The 23,971-nt window shown below is 43.3% G+C and overlaps 1 protein-coding gene across 5 annotated transcripts in view; it reads left to right on the top strand.

The window, feature by feature from the left end:
- The window catches only part of slc10a7 (solute carrier family 10 member 7), a 345,830-nt gene that overhangs the window by 146,925 nt on the left and 174,934 nt on the right, over nucleotides 1-23,971 (top strand). Inside the window, exon 6 of one of the 5 annotated variants that reach the window (XM_038791946.1) lies at nucleotides 430-1,285. The exons of the other annotated variants lie outside the window; for them this stretch is intronic. Coding sequence (XP_038647874.1) covers nucleotides 430-600 — 171 coding nt within the window. The 3' untranslated portion in view covers nucleotides 601-1,285. Of the gene's footprint in view, nucleotides 1-429; nucleotides 1,286-23,971 lie in introns of those variants that run through there. 5 annotated transcript variants of the gene reach the window in all.

The raw sequence follows: 23,971 nt of genomic DNA, 5'->3' as shown, positions 1-23,971 counted from the left end.
TGTTTACTGTGATGAGATATTTGTTAAATGCATTAGAAGTTAATTGTTAAAAAATGATTTAAAATATAACATTTTACTCCATTGTTTCTGGCACCAGTACAACCATTTCTGGATTGGGTTGCTGCTTACAAAGTTTAGGCTGGCTTCACAATTTTGTGTGCTGCGCATCTCTTCAGGCTAATTGGTGAAGGCACCTTGGGGCTTTCAAATATGTTCATAATTAATGGATATTTGCATTTCCAACACGCTTTGGGGTAATCTGTCTTTCCTTTCCAAGAAAACTGTTTATTCAGTATTAATTCTACGTAATTCTATGCAAAGTACTTAAAAACCTATCCAGAATTTTTGTTGCTCTTTTGAACACTATTTCACTGTGTAGTCAGTCTTAACCATCAGAATTTTGACACGTGTTATTTCTGATTCATGCAGAGCGCAATCTACTGGTATGTTATCAGCATTCAGAGTGGCATAATTGTGAACTTGCTGTCTTGGTGCCTCTTTCTTTGTAAGTGCCTCTCAATATGTAACAGATTTTTGAAAATGGGATGGAATCAAAGTGCAAAAAGTATTGGCAGTAAATGGCAGTACGGACTGTGGTGAATATAATCAGCTGGTTCCCATTGATGTACCTTCGCGCATGGCGGAGATTTCGCTTGGATTGTGCTGATCCTTGCTGTTCCGGAGATCACATGGCCACATGGAGTTGAATGAGTTGCTGTAGGGTCCAAGAGTCCATTCAATCCAACAACTGACTTGACTGCTTTGGAGTTTGTTTTACATAGATTGATTTATCCCTGCCACTATTATGGACAGCTACACTGAGGGTACTTTGCCACTTACAATTTAAATATGACTGCACCCACAGGATAAAGCATGTATGTAGGAAGAATGGACATATTTTTCAGGTTCTCCCCGTGTCTACGTGGGTTTCCTCCCACAGTCCAAGGATGTGCAGGTTAGGTGGATTGGCCATGATAAATTGCTCTTAGTGTCCAAAAAGCTTAGGTGGGGTTACTTGAATACGGGGATAGGGTGGAGGTATGGGCTCAGGTAGGGTGCTCTTTCCAAGGGCCGGTGAAGACTTGATGGGCTGAATGGCCTCTTTCTGCACTGTAAATTCTGTGATAATATTCTAGAAGATGACGGTGAAATGAAGTGTTCCAACTCACAATAAGGTCATTCTTGAGTGCAAAAAAGCAATTTGCTAATAGAGATTGGTCCAGAGGCATGTGACATGCTGACAAACTTTCTTGCCCTCAACAAGGAAAATATATGCCATTTAAAACAATCATCACCAAGTTGGCGAAACATTTGAACCCTAAGCCACTAGCGATACTTGCCTTCCGGCAACAGAGACAGCCAGACCTGCGAGGGACACCTCTACTTGGGCGGAGGATAAATGCAGCGCGAGGCTTGGGGCCTTCACTTACCTCCCAGGAGCAGAGACAGCCAAATTTGTCAGGGACACCTATGCTAGGGCAGAGGGCTGAGTTTCAAAAACAATCCAGGAAAGATGTCGTAGGAAAATGGCAAGTTCATTGGCTGGTAAATAACTGCTCATTTGCATTACCTATTCAAAGTTGCTTTCAGATTAAAGGTAAAAAGAAGAAATATTTTACAGATCACAAAAACTAAAAAATGGGAAAAAAAACATTTAAAAAGTAATTAAATAAAATAGGGATGCAGGGCTAGGCGATCTGTTGTATCTGCATGATATGGAAGCTGATGGACCCCATTGTGGTTCCTTGTGAACACATTTGTAGCAAGTGTCGGTTGCTCGAGGAACTTCAGCTTAGAGTTGATGAGCTGAAGTCTGAGCTTTGGACGCCACGACACACTAGGGAGGGGGAGTTACCTGGATGCTGTGTTTCAGAAGGCCGTCACACCTTAGAATAATTAAATAATTAAAACACCTTGAATTCAAGCCAGTGATCAGGGACAGGAGGCGTGACTGAGTGAGGCAAGTACTGGGATCCAAGAGGTAGGGTTCCAGGAGCCTCGGCCCTTGTCATTGTCCAACAGGTTCGACAGGGGGTGGGAGGTTCAATTGTATAGAAAATTACAAAATCAAAGTTAAAGGAGAAGGTAGGAGTGCAGGTTAATGATGAGGTGTGAATTGTTACCAGAAAATGAAAGGAAGGGACAGAATATGTGAAAGTAATATTGCAGCAGGGAATCAGTTAAGAATAGGGAAATTTGATAATAGAACAAAACTTGGAAGGTTTTGTGCCTGAATGTATGAAGCATTTGGATTAAAATTAATGAGTAAACAGTGCAAATAGAGACAAAGGGGTAGCATTTGGTGGCGAGACATGGTTACAAGGCGACCATTCAAGGGTACTCAGTATTTTGTAAGGATAGACAGAAAGGTAAAAGAGGTGGCGTAGCTTTGCAGGTGAAATAAGAGATCAGTGCTGAAGGGAGAAATTATATATGCACTGGAGATCAAGATGCGGAATCAGTCTGGATAGAAATAAGAAGTAGCAAAGGAAGGAAGTCATCAGTGGGAGTAACCTATAGGACCCAAACAATGTAGTTCTGCATTGGGGCACAGTATAAACCAGGAAACATTGTAGACTTATAAGAAAGGTACGACAATAATCATGATTTTTAACATGCTTATAGACTGGATTAATCAAAAGAGTAACTTTGAGGGAGAGTTTATTGAATGCATTAGAGATTGTTTCTTGGAGCAATATGTTGTGGAACCAACCAGGGATCAGGCTATCCTGGAGTTGATATTGTGCAATGAGGAGGGATTAATTAATGACTTCATAGTTAAGGATTCTCTATGGAAGAGTGATCATAGCATGCTAGACTTTCAAATTCCATTTGAAGGCGAGAAACTGGAGTCCAACACTAGTGTTCTAGAGTTAAACAAAGATAATTACATTGGCATGAGGACAAATTTGGCCTTAGTGAACTGGGCAGGCAGACTAAAAGGTAGGATAATTGATGAGCAGTGACGAGTTGTTTAAGGAGACATTCAGTTCCTCCCAACTAAAATATATCCCAGAAAGGAAGAAAGATTGTAAGGGGAGGGGGGGGGGAGGGGGGGAGGGGGGGGGGGGAGGGGGGGAGGGGGGGGGGGGGGGAGGGGGGGAGAAACATCCATGGCTAAGCAAAGTTAAAGATAGCTTCAAGACAAAAACTAAGGCCTACCATATTGCAAAGGCCAGTGGCAAGGTGGAAGATTGGTAAAATTTTAAAGATCAAAAAAGGGTTACTAAAAAATCAATAAAAAAAAGCAAAGGTAAATTATGAAAGAGAACTAGAGCAAAATATACGAAAGGGTAACAAAAGCTTCTATAAGTATATAAAAGGGAAGAGAGTAACTAAAATGAATGTTGGGCCCTTGATGGGTGAGACCGGGGAGTTAATACTGGGGAACACAGCAATGGCAGAGGCGCTAAATCAATATTTTGCCTCGGGTTTCACAGTGGAAGGCACTAGTACCATCCCAATAGTAACAGATAATGAGGTAATAGAAAGGAATGAATTTAGAACAATCATCATCAATAGGTAGAAAATACTAAATGAACTATTGGGATTGAAAACAGACATGTCCCCAGGGCCTGATGGCGTACATCTAAGGGTCTTAAAGGAAGTGACAGCAAAGATAGTGGATCCATTGGTTATAATATTGCAAAATTCCCTGGATACGAGACAGGTTCCAGTGGATTGGAAAAATGCTTATGTAATATGCTATTCAAAAAGGGAGGGAGGCAGAAAATAGGAAGTGATAGACGAGTTAGTTTAGCATCTGTCATTGGAAGTCATTAGACTCCATTATTAAGGAAATAATAACAGGACATTTAGAAAGTCAAAACGTAATCCGTCAGAGTCAGCATGGTTTTATGAAGGATAAATTGTGTTTGACTAGTTTGCTCGAGTTCTTCAAAGATGTAACAAGCCAAGTGAAGAATAATCATGATTTTTAATACGCATATAGACTGGATTAATCAAATTGACAAGGGTAGCCTTGAGGAAGAGTTTATTGAATGTATTAGAGATTGGTCCCACACAACCAGGGATTAAGTTAACCTGGATTTGGTATTGTGCAAGGCGGAGTGATTAATTATTGATTTCATAGTTAAGGATCCTCTAGGGAAGAATGATCATAGCACGCTGGAATTTCAAATTCCATTTGAAGGTGAGAAACTGGAGTCAAACACTAGTGTTCTGGAGTTAAAGATAATTACATTGGCATGAGGACATCCAGATGTAGTATATCTGGGCTTCCAGAAGGCATTTGAAAAGATGCTGCACAAAATGTTAATACATAATGTAAGATCACATGGGATTAGGAATAATTTATTACCTTGGATAGCAGACTGGCCAACCAGCAGAAGGCTAGTCAGGCTAAATGGATCTTTTTCAGGTTGGCAAGATGTAACTAGTGGGATTACACAAGGTTTGGTCCTCAGGCCCCAACTACTTACAAAAATATTAATGACTTGGATGTAGGGATAGACGGTACAATAGCTAAATTTGCAGTTGATACTGAAATAGGTGGGATATTAAGCTGCAATGAGGAAATAAGACATTTACAAATGAATAAAGATAGGTTCAGTGAGGGACCAACATTTCGCAGCTGGAGTTTAACGTGGATAAGTGTGAGGTTATCCATTTTGGTCAGAAAAATGGAAAGGCAATTCATTATCTAAATGGAGAGAAACTTCACAATACTTAGGTGCAGAGGGATCTGGGTGTCCTCATGCATGAACTCCAGAAAACTGGCATGCAGGAACAGCAGCTAATAAGGAAGGCAAATGGAATTGTGGTCTTTGTAGTTAAAGGAATAGAGTACAAAAGTCGGGAAGTGTTGCTGCAACTGTAAAGGGCACTGGTGAGACTGCACCTGGAGTAATGTTTTAGTCCCTTTGTTTGAGGTGGGATGTAGTTGTATTAGAGGCAGTTCAGTGGAGGTTCACTAGATTGATTCCAGAAATGAGTGGTTTGACTCACGAAGACAGCTTGAGGGGCAGCACAGTGACGAGGTGGTTAGCATTGCTGCATCATGGCGCCAAGGACCTGGGCTCTATCCTGGTCCCGGATCACTGTCCATGGAAAGTTTGCACATTCTCCCCGTGTTTGCGTGGGTCTTAGCCCCAACAATCCAAAAGATGTGCCGGGTAGGTGAATTGGCCGTGCTAAATTGACTGCCCCTTAATTGGAAAGAAAAGAATTGGGTACTCTAAATTTCTTTTAAAAATGAAGGGCGGGATTCTCCGACACCCCCCGCCGGGTCGGAGAATCGCCGGGGGCAGCGTGAATCCTGCCCCCGCCGGCTTCCGAATTCTCTGGTGTCGGAGATTTGGCGGGGGCGTGAATCATGCCACGCCGGTCAGCGGCCGCTCGCAGCAGCCCCCCCAGCGATTCTCTGACCCGCGATGGACCAAAGTCCCGCTCGTTCTCTGCAGGTCCCGCCAGCGTAAATTGGACTAGGTTCCTCACTGGCAGGACCTGGCGGCGCGGGTGGGCACCGGGGCCCTGGGGGGCGGGGCACGGGCGATCTGGTCCCGGGGTGTGCCACACTGTGGTCTGGCCCGTGATCGGGGCTCACCCATCCACCGGCTGGCCTATGCCGTGGGGGAACTTTATTCCTATGCGCCGACTGTGTAAGCCTCTGCGATGGCTGGCGCGAAATTGAACCCCCCCCCCCCCCCCCTGCGCATGCGCGGGGATGACGTCAGCAGCCGCTGACGCTCTAGCGCATGCGCGGGCCCGCACCGGCCGGCGGAGTCCCTTCGGCCCCGGCTGGCGTGGTGCCAAAGGGGGGGACAAACCACGCCTGCGCCGGCCTAGCCACTGAATGTGCGGAGGATTCTGCACCTTTGGGGCGACCAGACGCTGTACTGCTTCACGCCACTCCGTCCTGCCGGGACCCCCCCGGCCCGCCACATATGGGACAATCCCGCCCGAAGAGTTTGAGCAGTTTAGGGTAATACTCTCTCATTTAGAAGAATGAGAAGAGATCTAATTGAGTATACAAGATGACAGAAGGAATTGACAAAGTAGACATCTAGTGGATGCTTCCTCTTGTGGGGCAATCTAGAATGAGAGGTCGTAGTTTTAGGATAAGGGGTATCAGATTTAAAATAGAGGGGAAAATAATTTACTTCTCTTAAAGGTTTGTAAATCTGTGGAATCCACTCCCCAAAGTGTGGTGGGTGCTGGGACATTGGGTAAATTTAAGGAGGAGATAGACAGATTTTTAGTTAGTAATGTGTTGAAAGGTTATGACAAATGGGCAGGAAAGTATTGAGACCGAGATGGCAGAGCGGGTTCGAGAGGCTGAATTGCCTGCTCCTGCTCCTAGTTCTTATGTTCTTAAGATACCAGAAAGCTACATATTTGGAAACAGAAACCAGAAACATAGCAGAACAGTTAGTGAAAACTTTGTGGTACCGAAGAATTTACCATTCCTTTACACCTTTGGCCATGCATTACAAGACAGATTTGTGTGTGAATTGATGGACAAAAAAGGTCTAATCGAGTTACTAAACTCCCAAAATCTTGAATTTTTGCAAGCATGTAAAATTGCTTTTACCATAGAAATGGCATCAAAGAATGCTCGATAATTTTGTCTTATGCAAGTGACGAGTGTGATTCTGTTCACAGCTAAACTTAAAAGTGGAGGTCTTAATGAAAAGAGTGCTGCTCGCTGTGATTTTAGTGACATATTATCGCTGTAATGGTGACCACACGAGCCAGGCATGTCTGTATGGCATACAAACTGTTTTAATTGCCAAATGGTGGGCCATATTGCAATTCTCTACTGAGCAAAGGCCAAAGTAAGTACAAGATCTCATTCCAGTAATAATGTAAAACAGCGATGCCACAAGGGCGGAGTTCACCATTTTGAAGCAAATCCAGCATGCCTAAGGAAAGAGGAGCTAGTCTGTCTAACATTTATGTTAGCAGTTGCTCAGTTGACAAATTTTGTAAAAAGGTATTGGTAAATCAACATTATATCAACATGTGCAGATTATTCCATTATGAGTAGAGATGGACAGAGAGCAAAGAAATGTACAACACAGGAACAGGCTCTTCAGTCCTCCAAACCTGTACCAACCATGCTACCCGTCTAACCTAAAACCTACACTTCCGGGATCCATATCCTTCTATTCTCATTCTATTTATGTATTTGTCAAATCACCCCTTAAACGTCACTATCGTACCTGCTACCACCACTTCCGCCGGCAGCAGGTTCCAGGCACACCCTCTGTTTAAAAATAAACTTCACTCGCACATCTCATCTAAACCTTGTCCCTCGCACCTTAAACTTACGTCCCCGAGTAACTGACTCATCCACTCTGGGGAAAAGCTTCTGACTATCCATTCTGGTCATGCCACACATAATTTTGTAGTCTTCTATCAGGTCACCCCTCAACTGCCGTTGTTCCAGTGAGAACAAATCAAGTTCATCCAATCTGTCCTAATAGCTAATGCCTTCCATACTAGGCAACATCATTGTAAACCTCTTCTATACCATCTCCAAAGCCTCCACATCCTTCTGGTACTGTGGCGACTAGAATTGAACATTATATTCCAGGTGTGGCCTAACTAAATTTCTATACAGCTGCAGCATGACTTGCCAATTTTTATACTCAATGCTAATTCAATGATGCACCTCCCAGAGCATAGTTCAATTGTGAACATACTTTGATGAGTTGATAGAAATGTGTAGGCAACTGCGGCATGATTTAATGGCTGCTGTTAAGGCTCCAGCTGGAAAGCCAATGGCAGCTCTGCCATTCTGGCCATTTCTGGGAGCCCTGACATAATTAAATGGCAATCAGGCAGTTAACTGCCTGCTGTCAGGGACCCCTGGCTTTTGAAGATGAGGATGCTGCCTGCGAGAATTTCCAGCTAATCAGAAAGCCAGAGAGATGGCCACTGCTTGTGCTGTAGCAAATCCCACGCGGAAGCATTGAAGAAGAGATGCATGGGTGATTGACTTATTGGGGCCAGTCAGGCAGGTCCTGGCAAGGAGGGTAGGGGGTGTCAGTATGGAGGGCAGAGGGCATCTTTCAACAGGGTCATCCTTGCTATTGGTCCTTTGTAGCACACAGGGTGCCCTATCAGGAGAGTTGCACCCACTCCAGGCCCAACCCACTCAGGTCTCAGGCCCTCAATTAACCTGGGGTGCAGGGAGGTCATCCTTGACTAATCCACTCCATACCCCATGTCTGCCCATCCGATCATCCATTTCCCAGCCCGCTCCTGGAGGCGGCACGAAAGTGAGGAAAATGAATCATGGGCTTTGTTGCTTCTTTTCTGACCACCTTAACCCTCCCGCTCACATGCTTTCAGTACCAAGAATTGGGAGCCATAGTCACAGCGGAGCCCAAGTGTTTTATATACTTTTAGCAAAACATCTTGGCTTTTCTACTCTATTTATAAAGCCTATCGCGAATTAGGTTTCAGTATGATACACTTTCCAACTACAGCTTTATCAGATAATTACACTGAGCTTAGTCTTTGATATTGTGCAACCAGCTCAGCCTGAGGGACAGGTTTAACACAGTGGGCTAAATAGCTGACTTGTAATGCAGAACAAGACCAGCAGCACGGATTCAATTCCCATCCCGGCCTCCCCAAACAGGCGTCAGAATGTGGCGACTAGGGGCTTTACACAGTAACTTCATTGAAGCCTACTCGTGACAATAAGCTATTATTATTATACTATTATTCTTTGAGCCTGGCCTATACAATATCTCGATGGAATGTCCAAAAGACCTGAACCTCAAGAGCACTACAAACAGCAAACACATGTACAAATGAGAATATATTCAACTAACAGTGACATATTCTTACACTTTTAAGTTTTAAAAAATGGCAAAACCATCCAGTGAATAAACATCTACAATAATGTGGTGTTTCTGTCCACACAAGTGAGGTTTGTTAACAGAAAAAAATATATACTTTTTGATGAATGATGAATATTTTCTGATTTTAAATTGAAACTAACCACACATGCAAATGCCCAGCAGACAGTAGGAGAGCAGAGTATTGCAGATGCTGGAAATCTGAAATATAAATAGAAAATCTGGAAGTACTCAGGCCAGGCAACAACTGTGGTGAGATAAACAGAGTTAATACTTCAGGTCCGTGATGGGCTTTAGCTCTGACTAAAGGTCACTGACCTCTCTCAGCACAGGAGCCGCCAGACATGCTGAGCATTTCCAGCACTTCCTGTTTCTGTTGGACCAAAAATAATCCCTTTTGCCAGCCCTCCAAAAGCAATCAGAGCTCTTGTGAGCAACTCTTTTCCCTTCAGCATTTCTGTTCATGTGCAATAAGAGAGGATTAATTAATAACCACATAGTGAAGGCACCCCAAGTCGCAGTGATCATAATATGATTGAATTTCACATTTAGTTTGAGGGAGAAAGGAGTGGATCGAAGACCAGTGTTTTAATCTTAAATGAGGGCAATTATGAGGAAATGAAGGCAAAGCTAGCTAAAGTGAACTGGGAAATTAGGTTATGGGATAAGTAAGTAGAGATGCAGTGGCATTTAAAGCGATATTTCAGAATACTCAGAAAAGATACAATTGACTGAATCAAAGAATTTACAGTGCAGAAGGAGGCCATTCACCCATCGAGTCTGCACCGGCTCTTTGAAAGAGCACCCTACCCAAGCCCACATCTCCACCCTATCCCCATAACCCAGTAACCCCACCCAACACTAAGGCCAGTTTTGAACACTAAGGGCAATTTAGCATGGCCAATCCATCTAACCTTCACATCTTTGGACTGTGGGAGGAAACCGGAGCACCCGGAGGAAACCCACGCACACACGGGGAGAATGTGCAGACTCTGCACAGACAGTGAACCAAGCCAAGAATCGAACCTGGGACCCTGGAGCTGTGAAGCAATTGTGCTAACCACCATGCTACCGTGCTGCCCTCTTTTTAATAATAATCTTTATTATTGTCACCAGTGGGCTTACATAAAGAACAAGGGAAGGATACCATCTGTGGCTAACCAAAGAAGTTAAAGATAGTATCACATTGTAAGAAAAAATGCATATAATTCCATAACGATGAGTGGACAGATAATAAAGAACAACATAGAATGATTGAAAAATTAATAAGGAGGGAGAAATTAGAATACCAGAGAAAGGTAGCGAGAAATATGAAAACAGATGGGATGTGTTTCTTCTAGTATTTTAAATGAATAAAAGTAAAGTGAGCATCGGTCCTTTCAAGTGAGAGTCTGGAAAATTAATAATGAAAAATAAGGAAATGGTGAATGAATTAAACGGATATTTTGCATCTGTGTTCACTGTGAGGGATACAAATAACATTCCAGAAATAATTGTGAATCAGAAGGTGAAAGGGAAGAAGGAACTTAAAACTATTACAATCACCACAGAACAGGTACTGAGAAAATGATTCGAACTAAAAGCTCACAAGTTTTCAGGTCCTGATGTTCTTCAATCTAGGGTCTTAAAAGAAGTGGCTGCAGAGATATAGATGCATTGGTTTTAATTTTCCAAAACACCCTAGATTCTGGAAAGGTCCGATCCGATTCAAAAACAGCGAATGTGATTCCTTTATTCAAGAAAGGAGGGAGATAGAAAGCAGGAAGCTACAGGCCAGTTAGCTTAATAGTTGGAAACTATTATTAAAGAAGTTATAGTAGGGCACTTAGAAAATCTTAATGCAATCAGAGTCAACATGGTTTTGTAAAAGGGAAATCTTGTTTGACTAATTTATTTGAGTTCTTTGAGGAAGTAATAAGCAATAGAAAGTAGTGGGTAGGGATAAATAGTTTTTTTTCAGGTTGGGAAGGTGTGTCGAGTGGAGTCCCACAATGCTGAGGCTTCAACTATTTACAATTTATAACATGACTTGGATGAAGGAGATGAAGGTATGGTGCTAAATTTGCTGATGACACAAAGATGGGTAAGTTGAGATGGGGAAATAAGGAGTCTGGACATCGATAGGTTAAATGAGTGGGTACAAATTTGGCAGTGGGAGTATAATGTGGGAAAATGTGAGATTGTGCATATTACAGGAAGAGTACAAGAGCAGCAAATAATTTAGATGGAGAGAGATTGCAGAGCTTGAGGAACAGAGGGATCTGGACGCCCTGGTACATGAATCCCCAAAACATTAGTATGCAGGAACAGAAAGTGATTAGGAAGGCAAGTGGACTGTTATCATTTATTGCAAGGGGAAAAGAATATAAAAGATGTTTCGCAACAGTTGCAAAGGGATGTTGATGAGACCGTGTCTTGAGTACTGTGACCAAAGAGAAAATGCTGGAAAATCTCAGCAGGTCTGGCAGCATCTGTAGAGAGAGAAAAGAGCTAATGTTTCGAGTCCAGATGACTCTTTGTCCAGATGACAAAGGGTCATCTGGACTCAAAACGTTAGCTCTTTTCTCTCCTTACAACTGCTGCCAGACCTTCAGAGATTTTAAAACGTTTTCTCTTTGTTTCAGATTCCAGCATCCGCAGTAATTTGCTTTTATCTTGAGTACTGTGTCCAGTTTTGGTGTCCTTATTTAAGAAAGAATATAAATGCATAAGTAGTAGTTCAGGGAGGGTTCACTAGACTGCTACCTGCAATGGCAGTGGAGGGAATTGGGCAGTTTGGGGTGGCATTGGGTGGGTTATCTTAGAGGAAAGATTGGACAGGCTGGGCATTGGAGTTCAGAAGATCGAGGGGTGATCTGAGGGGACTTGATAGAGTGGATGCTGAAAGGCTGTTTCCCTCGTGGGGGAGACTAGAACTAGTGGACTCTGTTTAAAAATAAGACATAACTTTAGCAGTTATTCTGAAGACAGTAAAGGGAGGGATAGAGAAAAGAAGGTTTTACAGAGACCACAGAGAAATTAAATATTCGTCCATGTGGGGTCCAGAGTCTAGAATCAAAGTCTAATGAAGTATTATTTCACGGAGGTCCGTGGGTTGAAGAGCAAAGCTGGATATTGTGGTAACAGATTGAAATCGCTCTAGTCTGTAAATTTTTGTAACAGAGACTTTTATTTACAAGCATTCTTGGGAGACGCAACCTGCTAGTCAAAGCTGAAGACAGCAGGTTTGTCTCTACAAGGTGTCACTCTCTGATACAAAGATTGCATAACGTATTTATATCTTTTGGTTATCATATTTATACTATAAAGTCCTAATAAGCAGAATTATACAGGCTGCGGCTGTTCCTTTTATCTAACTGACGACTCAAGTCTGTGTTTCTTATTACACTTTTGCTTACCCATCCTGTGAAGGTCATTATGTTTGTAATTACTTTCCCACACCATCATGCTAAGAAAGGGCTCTGATAACAACTCTTTTAAAGCTGTTAATGCCCATAACTATATTTGCTGACTTCAAAGCTACCAATCTTAGTATCAAATTATTTCAATTACCCCACTTCAATGAATAATTCACTCGTCCTGTTCACTTTTCTGTTCTTCGTTCATACGGACTCGAAACATTAACTCTGCTTCCCTCTACAGATTCTGAACTTCATGAGTTCTCTAAGATTTAGGTGAGCTTGTTAATTCTTCCACTTTGGTTTTTGCAACAGTCCATTTTCTCAAATTTAAATTTCGTAACCTTGATGATCATTGAGTACTTGCACTCTGGTTTCCTCTAAGCTGCATGTGTGTGTGATCATGCAGCTTTCTTGAAGGTATTGTACAGGCTGCTGACACGCTATCCCTTTAAGATTCCATGCACACAAAAAATTTAAAGTACTATGCCTTGAACTAAACAGTCCACATGTACCAAAAAATATTTAGAGGGATCATGTCTTGCACTGGTCACATTGGTCTATTCTGAGCTTATTTATAGCATTGAAAACGTCGGATATCTTTACACTTCTATACCCCATCAGATTTTGACCGCATTCTTGATAAATGCCCATATTATTCATAAAACCCTGAACAAACTGTACGTATTGTATTTGGTATATGTGACAAAAAATCATTAACATCTTGATAAATACACCCCATAGTTGCAGTAATTGTGATGTAAAAAGGCAGTAAAAGATCTAACTGTAGCTGCCTCCCAAACTAAACATGTCCTTTACCAGTCGACCCATTGAAAACAAATCCTTTTTCTGAGTTTGGGAAGGGGAGTTCCGGAAAGGGTATGTGATCCTAATATTTTGCTGTGCATGCTAATAAGCATTAAATCTTTAAATTATAATCCTGCTATCAGAAACGTACATGTTGTAGTTGCAAATATGTTCTACTAGTACTGCCTCCAGCATGCCTGAAGCAGAACTTTATGTTAAATTCATTTCACTTAGGTGTGTTCCAATTTACACATTTTTCAAAATTAAAACTTGCTCTGTGGGTCAACTTGATTATTAGGTGACATACTGATGGAGCATGCTCTTTTGAGTGCCTATTCCAGTATCTGGTAATTAGTTCAAGGTTATGACGATAATAACCTTGAATAGTAAATAATTGGTTGCATTCCATGATTGTTAATTGAAATAAAGTTAGGTGAATGTGCAGCATTTGGTTTGGGTGTACTACAAAGTAGTTTTGCAGATATTTGCCCGACAAACCTGCTGTCTTCAGCCACGACTAGCAGGGTCAGAGCAACGAAGTGGAACCTGAAGAGGACCCTTGAATTTAATGGGTTTTGACTGTTTTTTGCCGCGTCTCAGTGCACCATTGATTGTTAAATCGATTACATTTTGCAATGTTCAATGGACAGCGCATGAATATTTAGTTTAAAAAGTTTACAGTTTCATGCTCTGCTAAAGGAAAAATCATCAGCTATTAATAATTGATGCTTTTTTTGGAAAGGCAGTAAGATTAGAATTTTTAGGTTCACAAAGTAAATTTCTATTTAAATAGAAAGGCTTTTAAGATGAATAATATTCCAGTATGCGTTTTACAGAGTTTATGACTAACATCTTTAAGCTTCTTGAACCTATCTGATTTGTGTTTGTTGTATTGCCTTATAAAAGGTTCTCATGCTGTAGTCGTTATAATTAGATTCCATTCCCTTTCTCTTTGCATGACTCTCACACCTTGTACACAGTGTTGCTTGCATTTGTCTGTTATTGTTTTGCATTCCCTACCTTCTTTTTTTTCTGACTATATACCTCTCATACATGTTCTTTTGCCAGTGTACTTTGGCATTTATAATTGCATATTGTTAACCGAACATGATATAGCTCTGAATGGAGTAAGCACACTGTAGCAATTACAAAGAACAAAGAAAATTACAGCACAGGATCAGGCCCTTTGGCCCTCCCAGCCTGCGCCGAATTACATTCCAATGTCTTTTCCTGTATTTTTATTCCTTGACAGAATATTTTACTGCTTTAAATAGTAAAAACAGCTAGTTGTTACCACAATAATTTGAGTGTTTATTCAAACATAACCTTTTATGTTTCTCTTTTGTTATATGTAGGATACATACTGAGATTGTAGTCCAAATAAACTAGGTGGGGAGGTGAGCTTCAGTATTATGATTTTTTTTCTTTTATAAGATGTAGTTGAAGAATCAAATCATGGTGTCATTAGAAATTAGTTTTAAAATTTCAGTCAGTTTTTTAAAAGATAAATAAAATCATAGAAAAGAGTATCCAACAGCTCGTGTAACACAGGCAGAATATGGGGAGTGGGTCAGAGGTGATACGAGGAGGATTCATTTCAGGAGGTTTAATGCTGGGTTTGTGGATTTTTTACAACTGTGAAATGCACACAATGTGAATGTTTGGCTGAAAAGTGTTTGCCCTACAAATGTCAGAAATTGTTCAACCCCGATAGGCATACAGAATTTTTAATTCTAAAAGAAATTTCACAACTATTTGTATAAGATTGTAAAATGCAAAAACATTTTTGTTGGATACCCCATGCCCTGGTAACAAACCCCTCTTTTTGTTAAATTAGCTATTAGTTGCATATACAGAGGTTGAAAATAATGTTACGACTTTTGAGTATACAGGGACTCAGTTGTGTTTCTCCAAGGCAACTGAATTGTTTTTTCCTTCCAAACGTTTAGGACTTGATTGTTTGACTGCATCTTGTGGGGGGAAAAACAGCTTGGGTCAACAGCCTGTATAAAGTTGTGCGAGAGCAGCTTAATGGAAAGGGATATAAGAGTGGAGAACTGGTCCCAAAGATAAACAAACAATTTGAAATAACTGTCAGCTAACATGACAAGGCAAGAGGCCTATTGCATTCATATTTTGTGTCATTAATACAGCTTTTGCGAGAAGTCCCATCAACATCTAAGCTTTAGAGGTGGCTGGCATAATTTAAGCAGCTAAGAACATTGTGGATAACACATTTCAGGATTGAGCACCCCATAACACTGAGAGTTTAAGATACAGAGGACTGGTTGACCACCAAGCAGATTAGAAGGAAGAGATAGGCAATGCAGAAATCCTTTGGGATTGTGACTCCCTCAAACCATATTCAGTGTTAAATATCAGTGAGGAGGAACGCAGACATAAGCAAATCCACAGCATCTTTGGAAGACTAACTGCACAAGGGAAAATACATCAGAGTGTAGAAATACATTTTTTATAGATGATTTGACAGGAGATGACAATCATTTCTGCAACCATGAGTCCCAAAAGGTGCACTGCCCTCCCTGATGCCAGGGTATGGGACATCACTAATCTGGTGCATGCCATTCTGTGAGGAGAAGGGGAACAGCCAGAGTCACGATCCATGTTGGAACCAATGGCACAAGTCTGTAGGCAGAGTTTTGGGAGCCTGGAAAGAGGTTACGGAACAAGACCTCAAAATATAGTAATCTCTGGATGTCTTCCAGTTCCAATTGCTCGTGAGTACAGAAACAGGGAGATAGTACAGGTGAATATGTGGCCAGAGCAGTGGTGCAGGAGGAAGAGCTACAGATTTCTGGGGCATTGGGACCGGCTCTTGAGAAGTCATGACCTACACAAGCTACACGTATTATACCTGAACAGGACTGGGACCAATGCCCTAGAGGGAAAAGTTAACTAAAAATATGAGAGGGAGGGTTTAATCTAATTTGGCAGTGGTTGGCACAGCAGCAGAGAGGGGAGACACCGTAAACTAGAAGGAAAAAATAGCAACAAAGCAAAGGATATAAGAAAAGAATTAGATGAAGGAAGGCACGGTGGCACAGTGCACTACTGCATCACAGCGCCAAGGACCTGGGTTCAATTCCAACCTTGGGTGACTGTCTGTGTAGAGTTTGCACATTCTTCCCGTGTTTGCGTGGTGCTCCTGTTTCCTCCCACAGGCCAAAGATGTGCAGGTTAGATGGATTAGCCATGCTAAATTGCCCCTTAGTGTCCAAAGGTTTAGGTGGGGTTGCGGAGATGGAGTGGGGCATGAGTCTGGGCAGGGTGATCCTTCAGAGAGTCGGTGCTGACTCAATGGGCTGAATGGTCTCCTGCACCGTAGGGTACTATAATTCTATGATGAAGTAAAGAAGCAAAGCTGGTTAGCATAATAGTGGAATGTACGTGTGTCATAGTGAGGAGTGAAACAAATAATGTTAATAAGCTGCAGGCTGTGTGGAATTATGATACAATGTCCATATTAAAGACCTTACCTGAACATGGGGAGGAATTTAACCTCAACATTTCTGGGCACAATATATTCAGGAAGGGTGGGGTAGGAAAAAAGACAGGGCGGGGGAAGCAGGTGGCTATATTAGTCAAGGGAATATACTTCTACAGTGAGACAATATACTTGACAGTTCAAATAATCTATTTGGTTCAATTAAGAAACCAAAAAGGAGTTGTTATGTTACTGGGTCCTTAGTTATAGATGCCCCACCTCGCTAAATAATAAGAATCTGTGGGCAGATTTCAGTGAAATTTAAGAACGATAGAGCAGTAATAATAGGGACTTCTAATTTATCTTTTGTAAGAGGCAACAGAAGAAGTCCACACTGAGTTGTAGAGGAAAACAAAACTTGCTTTTATTTAACATGTTAACTATGTACACAGCTCCAGTAGTTCCCTACTGTGTCTCCGTGAATGGCCGACTCTATACAAAAGCACCTGGATTTAAGAGTCCCTAGCCCCTTCATCATGGGAGCTCATATTCTGTAAGCTCCATGGGTAGTGGATTATCCGTACCCTGTGCATAGATACATCGAACATAGGAGCAGGAGGAGTCTATTTGGCCCTTGGAGCCTGCTCCGCCATTTATCACGATCATGGCTGATCATCCAACTCAATAGCCTAATCCTGCTTACTTCCCATAACATTTGATCCCATTCGCCCCAAGTGCTATATCTAGCCGCCTCTTGAATATATTCAATGTTTTAGCATCAACTACTTCCTGTGGTAATGAATTCCACAGGCTCACCACACATTTTGTGAAGAAATGTCTCCACATCTTTGGCTGAAATGGTTTACCCTGAATCCTCAGATTGTGATCCCTGGTTCTGGGCAAACCCACCATCGGGAACATCTTCCCTGTATCTATCCTGTCTTGTCCTGTTAGAATTTTATAAGTCTCTATGAGATCCTCCCTCATTCTTCTGAACTCCAGCGAGTACATTCCTAACCTAGTCAATCTCTCCTCATATGACAATCTCTCCTCGTATGTAAGACCCCCGCCACCCCCAAGTCCGAAGAGTCCTCCAAAGGCCTTGGTGAGAGAGAGCGCCAGACCCTCTGGACATTTGACTGTGAGTCGGGTGGCATATATCTCGAAAGCGAACGGTGCCTCTGGCACGAAGGTTATGGTGGCTGCAGTTTCAGAAGTTGTTGATTCAAAGGTTTCCCATCGGAGGTCGCCTGTGTTTCCATTTCGACTATGAGTCCGAGTCGACTACCTCAGTCATCTAGGCATCCTGACTCCCTTGCAGATACCATTCTGGAAGAGGTCTTTGAAGGTGAGGCGCTCTGTACTTGATCAGGCAGCAGATGCAATTTTGGAAGACGTTTTTGAGGACGAGGAACTTTCCGAAGAAGCGGTCTCCTGGACTGAAAATGGTCGGGCAGCTTTTTCATAGTATAACCGTTGATTGTTTGGCAGAGGATAACGCCAGAAGTTTCAAACCAACACTGAGTCACCTGTTTCAAAAATGCCTGGAAGGTCGCGTCGAGAGGGGCAACGCCCTTTCAGCTGCTGGTAGTGTCGTACTTTCGTATCTATGTCTGGAAAAATCATGCTGAGGTGAGTACGAAGTCTCCGGCCCATCAGTGATTCCATGGGGGCTACCCAAGTCGCTACGTTCAGAGTGGTCCTGGAGCTAAACAAGAAACGAGCCAGCCTGGTGTCCATCGACCCCAAAGATTGTTTTTTAAGGCTGCGTTTAAAAGTTTGCACTGCTCGTTCTGCTAAAACACTCAAAGCCGGGTGCTATGGGGCGGTACTGATATGCCGCATCCCATTTGACTTCAGAAACCTAGAGAACTCCTCACTCATGAAAGGAGTGCCATTATCAGTGACAATACTTCAGGGAGGCCGTGCGTGCAAAATGATCAACAAAACTTCTCAATGGTCTCCCGGGACGTGATTCTCGCCGTCTTATGTACCTCAAGCCACTTCAAACGTCTGGTTACTAATAGGAGCAGGGTCATCTGAAAAGGACTGGCAAAGTTGGCATGTAGCCGCGCCCATGGCCGACACTTGCCAATGATGCAGGGGTGCTTCTGATGTTCTTGGAAAACAGCATTGCTGGGCCATCGTCTCGATGTCCGTCACGAGACGGTCCAAAGATGTGCGGGTTAGGTGGATTGGCCATGCTAAATTGCCCGTAGTGTCCTAATAAAAGTAAGGTTAAGGGGGGGGTTGTTGGGTTACGGGTATAGGGTGGATACGTGGGTTTGAGTAGGGTGATCATGGCTCGGCACAACATTGAGGGCCGAAGGGCCTGTTCTGTGCTGTACTGTTCTATGTTCTATCGAGACCCAGCCACCGTACGTTACTGCGTGCTAGCATTTTCATCTTGGACACACCTGGATGGCTGCTGTGGAGGTCTCTGAGAATTAACTCCTGCCCCTTGTCCATGATGACTACATGCGTACCCCACAGCAGGCTACCATCCTCTATACTAAATTCAGACACCTTAGAGGAAAATGCCTCGGAGTATTTCCCCCACTTGGCCAAACCACCAGAATTTGTTGGAATAATGTGCTGCCACCGCAGCTGTAGGTGACCGATCACGGAGACCGTTGCGCCAGTGACCAACTACATGACGAGCGGGGTGTCCATTCACATGTGCCACTACCCTAATAAGGCCACTCGGTTAGGGGGTTGGGGTGCTGCTGCAGAATTAAACTGCATGCAGTTGTCCTCGTCCTCTAGTTCAGCCAAGTGGAAAGTACGGGCTCTCGGCTGGCAGCGGCCTCTGGTTCACCTGTGACCTGCGCTAACACCAGGATCGACGACCACAAGCCACACAATGACCTTGTTCCTCCTCTGCGGTCTCCGAGGAACACTTCTCCTGGAAGGCTCTTTCTTCGGCCACTGGGTTGAGCCTTTATGATGTTCGGTCCAGGGTAAAGCGGTGGGAAGAGGAGGGACTCCAGGATGGGAAGGGGTGCGCCCTAAGGCATTAACCACCATTCCTTGCATTTCCTCACTCTTCGTTCCACGCTTGCGTGGGAGAGCGCAATCTGGACGGCCTATTGCAAAGTTAGGGATTGTTCGCTCCGCAGCTTCTTCTGCAAGGCCGCATTGTTTATGTTGCAAACTAAGCGGTCACGTGGCGTTTCAGATAAGGAGACGCTATATGTACAGAACTCAGTAATTTTTCGCAGTCTAGGTCAAAACTCGGTGATGGACTCACCCGGGGTTCTTTCAGTGGTATTAAATCGGTACCGCTGCACTATTACCGATGGGGTCAGATTAAAATGTTGCTCCACAAGCTCATCAAAACGTTAGTGTCCAGGGCCACTGGATAGGCTCTCTCACTCCGAATGTATGAGCATCACAGGCAGTTAGCAATAGGACTGCCTGGCGGATGCTCTCCGTGATATTATTGGCCCTGAAAACATACTGCATTCTCTGTGCATACTGATTCCAATCTTATAGTCCAGCATCGAACGCATCCAAACGTCCGAAAAAAGACATGATGAAGAATAATGAATGTCCACAAGACATAGGAGCAGAATTAGGCCATTCGGCCCATCAAGTCTGCTCCGCCAATCAATCATGGCTGATATTTTTTCATCCCCATTCTCCTGCCTTCTCGCCATAACCCCTGATCCCCTTATTGATCAAAAACCTATCTATCTCTGTCTTAAAGACACTCAGTGATTTGGCCTCCACAGCCTTCTGCACAAGGAGTTCCACAGATTCACCACCCTCTGGCTGAAGAAATTCCTCCTCATCTCTGTTTTAAAGTATCGTCCCTTTAGTCTGAGATTGTGTCCTCTGCTTCTAGTTTTTCCTCCAAGTGGAAGCATCCTCTCCACGTCCACTCTATCCAGGCCACGCAGCATCCTCTCAGTTTTAATAAGATCCGCCCTCATCCTTCTAAACTCCATCGAGTACAGACCCAGAGTCCTCAACCGTTCCTCATACGAAAAGCTCTTCATTCCAGGGATCATTCTTGTGAACCTCTGGACACTTTCTGGACATCATTCCTTAGGTGTGGGGCCCAAAACTGCTCACAATACTCCAAAAGGGGTCTGACCAGAGCCTTATATCGCCTCAGAAGTACATCCCCAGTCTTGTATTCTAGCCCTCTTGACATGAATGCTAACATTGCATTTGCCTTCCTAACTGCCGACTGAATCTGAACATTAACCTTAAGAGAATCGTGAACAAGGACTCCCAAGTCACTATGTGCTTCTGATTTCCTAAGCACCTTCCCATTTGAAAATAGGCTATGCCTCAATTTCTCCTTCAAAGTGCATAACCTCACACTTTTCCACATTCTATTCCATCTGCCACTTCATTGCCCACTCTCCTACCTTGTCCAAATCCTTCCGCAGCCCCCTTGCTTCCTCAATACTACCTGTCCCTCTACAGATCTTTGTATCATTTGCAAACTTTTTTTTAAAAAAAATTTTTAATTGAGATTTTCAAAAACATATCAAAAACAGAAAATAACAACAAGAAAACAGTATTAACAACAACAAAAAGAAAAACACACTAACCCCCAAAACCGACCCCCCCCCCCCCCACCCCCCCCGTAACTACAAAAAGAAGAAATAGATAAACACAAGGCATATTCAATAAACACATATACACATTTCTCCCTTCCCCCGAAACAAACCCCCCCCTCCCTCCCTCTCTCCCCCCCTCCCCCCCAGGTTGCTGCTGCTGCCGGCCTAATTTCCTACCGTTCTGCCAGGAAGTCCGCCGCCACCGCCTAAAAAACCCCTGTACTGATCCCCTCAGGACAAATTTCACCTTCTCCAATTTGATGAACCCCGCCATATCATTGATCCAGGCCTCCACGCTTGGGGGCCTCGCATCCTTCCGTTGAAGCAAGATCCTACGCCGGGCTACTAGGGACGCAAAGGCCAGAACACCGGCCTCTTTTCCATTGAAGCAAGATCCTCCGCCAGGCTACTAGGGACGCAAAGGCCAGAACACCGGCCTCTTTATCATTTGTAAACTTAGCAACAATGCCTTTAGTTCCTTCTTCCAGATCATTAATCTATATTGTGAAAAGTTGTGGTCCCAGCACCGACCCTGAGGCACACCACTAGTCACTGGCTACCATCCTGAAAAATACTCCTTTATCCCCACTCTCTGCCTTCTGCCAGTCAGCCAATCCTCTATCCATGCCTGGATCTTGCCCTTAACACCATGGGCTCTTAACTTATTTAATAGTCTCCAAGCGACACCTTGTCAAAGGCCTTCTGGAAATCTAAATAAATCATGTCCACTGGTTCTCCTTTGTCTAACTTCCTTGTTACTTCTTCAAAGAACTCTAACAGATTTGTCAGACATGACCTCCCCTTGATAAAGCCGTGCTGACTCAGTCCTATTTTATCATGCACTTCCAAGTATTCATCTTTAATAATGGACTCTAAAATCGTACCAATGACCGAAGTCAGGCTAACTGGCCTATACTTTCCCATCGTCTGCCTCCCTCCCTTCTTAAACAGGGATGTTACATTAGCCACTTTCGAGACCTCTGGGACCCTTCCTGCCTCCAGTGATTCCTGAAAGATCACCATCAATGCCTCCATAATCTCCTGAGCTATCTCTTTTAGAACCCGGGGGTACAGTCCATCTAGTCCAGGTGATTTATCCACCTTCAGACCTTCCAGTTTCTCCAGAACCTTCTCCTTAGTAATGGTCACTGCACTCAACTCTGCTCCCTGATTCTCCTGGAGCTCTGGCATCCCACTGGTGTCTTCCAACGTGAAGACTGATGCACAGTAACTATTCAGTTCGTCTGCCACTTCTTTGTTTCCTATTATTATTTCTCCAGCCACATTTTCCAGTGGTCCAATGTCTATTTTTGCCTCTCTCTTACCCTTTATGTATTGAAAAAAAACTCTTCCTATCTTCCTTCATATTATTAACTAGCTTGTACTCATACTTCACCTTCTCCCCCCCCCCCCCCATTGCTTTTTTTAGTTGTCCTCTGCTCACTTTTGAAGACTTCCCAATCCTCTGGTTTCCCACTAATCCTCGCCACTTTGTATGCTTTTTCTTCAGCTTTTATGCTGTCCTTGACTTCCCTCATCAGCCATGGATGCCTTGTCCTCCCCTTAGCATGTTTCCTCCTCCTTGGGATGAATTTCTGTTGTGCCTCCCGAATAACCCCCAAAAACACTTGCCATTGCTGTTCCACTGTCTTCCCTGCTAGGTTCCTTTTCCAATCAACTCTGGCCAGCTCCTCCCTCATGTCTTTGTAGTTACCCTTATTTAATTGTAATACCGTTACATCTGATTACAGCTTCTCCCTCTCAAACTGCAGGGTAAATTCTATCATATTGTGGTCACTGCTCCCTAAGGGTTCCTTCACCTTCAGTTCCCTAATCAGGTTTGCCTCATTACACATCACCAAAGGCTCTGTTACAAGCTGCTTCAAAAAAAACATCTTTTAGACATTCCACAAATTGCTTTTCTTGGGATCCACTACCAACCTGATTTTCCCAGTGCACCTGCACATTGAAGTCCCCCATGATTGTTGTAATATTGCCTTTTTTGCATGCCATTTCTATCTCCTGATTTATTTTCTGCCCCACATCCTGACTACTGCTGTGGAGCCTGTACATAACTCCCATCAGGGTCTTTTTACCTTTGAGATTCCTCAACTCTACCCACAGAGATTCTATGCCTTCTGATCCTATATCGTTCCTTGCTATCGATTTAACTTAATTCCTTACTGACAAAGAAATCCCGCCCGCTTTGCCCATCTGTCTGTCCTTTCAATAGGAAATATATCCTTGGATATTTAGATGCCAGCCCTGATCCCCTTGTAGCCACTTCTCTGTGATGCCCACAACATTGTACCTGCCAATTTTAATGTGCGCTACAAACTCATTTACCTTGCGCGCATTTAGGTGCAATACCCTCAATCCTGCATTGACCACCTCCCTTTTCCCACTTGTCACCTTTTTTGCTCTGCCTGAGAGTGATGTTCTTTTATTTTGGTTCTCTATTTCCCCTTCAGTTATTACACCTTCTAAGCTCACATTCTGGTTCTCACCCCCTGCTATACCAGTTTAAATCCTCCTCAGTGAATCTAGCAAACCTGTAACCAAGTATAGGGAGATGGCTCAGCAGTGCCGATACCAAACCAGTCTTTCTCCTCATCGCCAGTTTTGTAAGGGGCAACAAAAGGACACTAAGTTGGAGAGAGAAAAAAACTAATTTTTATTGAACACAGTAACTATATACACAGCTCCAGTATAAAAGCAAATTACTGCGGATGCTGGAATCTGAAACCAAAGAGAAAATGCTGGAAAATCTCAGCAGGTCTGGCAGCATCTGTAGGATAAGAAAACAGCTAACGTTTCGAGTGAGGATGACCCTTTGTCAAAGTTCCAGTTGTTCCCTACTGGGTCTTCTCTGGACGGTGCCTGACTGGCCAACTCTATTTATACAAAGGCATC

This window comes from Scyliorhinus canicula, chromosome 3 (genome assembly GCF_902713615.1).
Source record: "Scyliorhinus canicula chromosome 3, sScyCan1.1, whole genome shotgun sequence".
Classification (NCBI taxonomy): Eukaryota; Metazoa; Chordata; class Chondrichthyes; order Carcharhiniformes; family Scyliorhinidae; genus Scyliorhinus; species Scyliorhinus canicula.
This window is presented reverse-complemented; position numbering and strand designations above follow the sequence as displayed.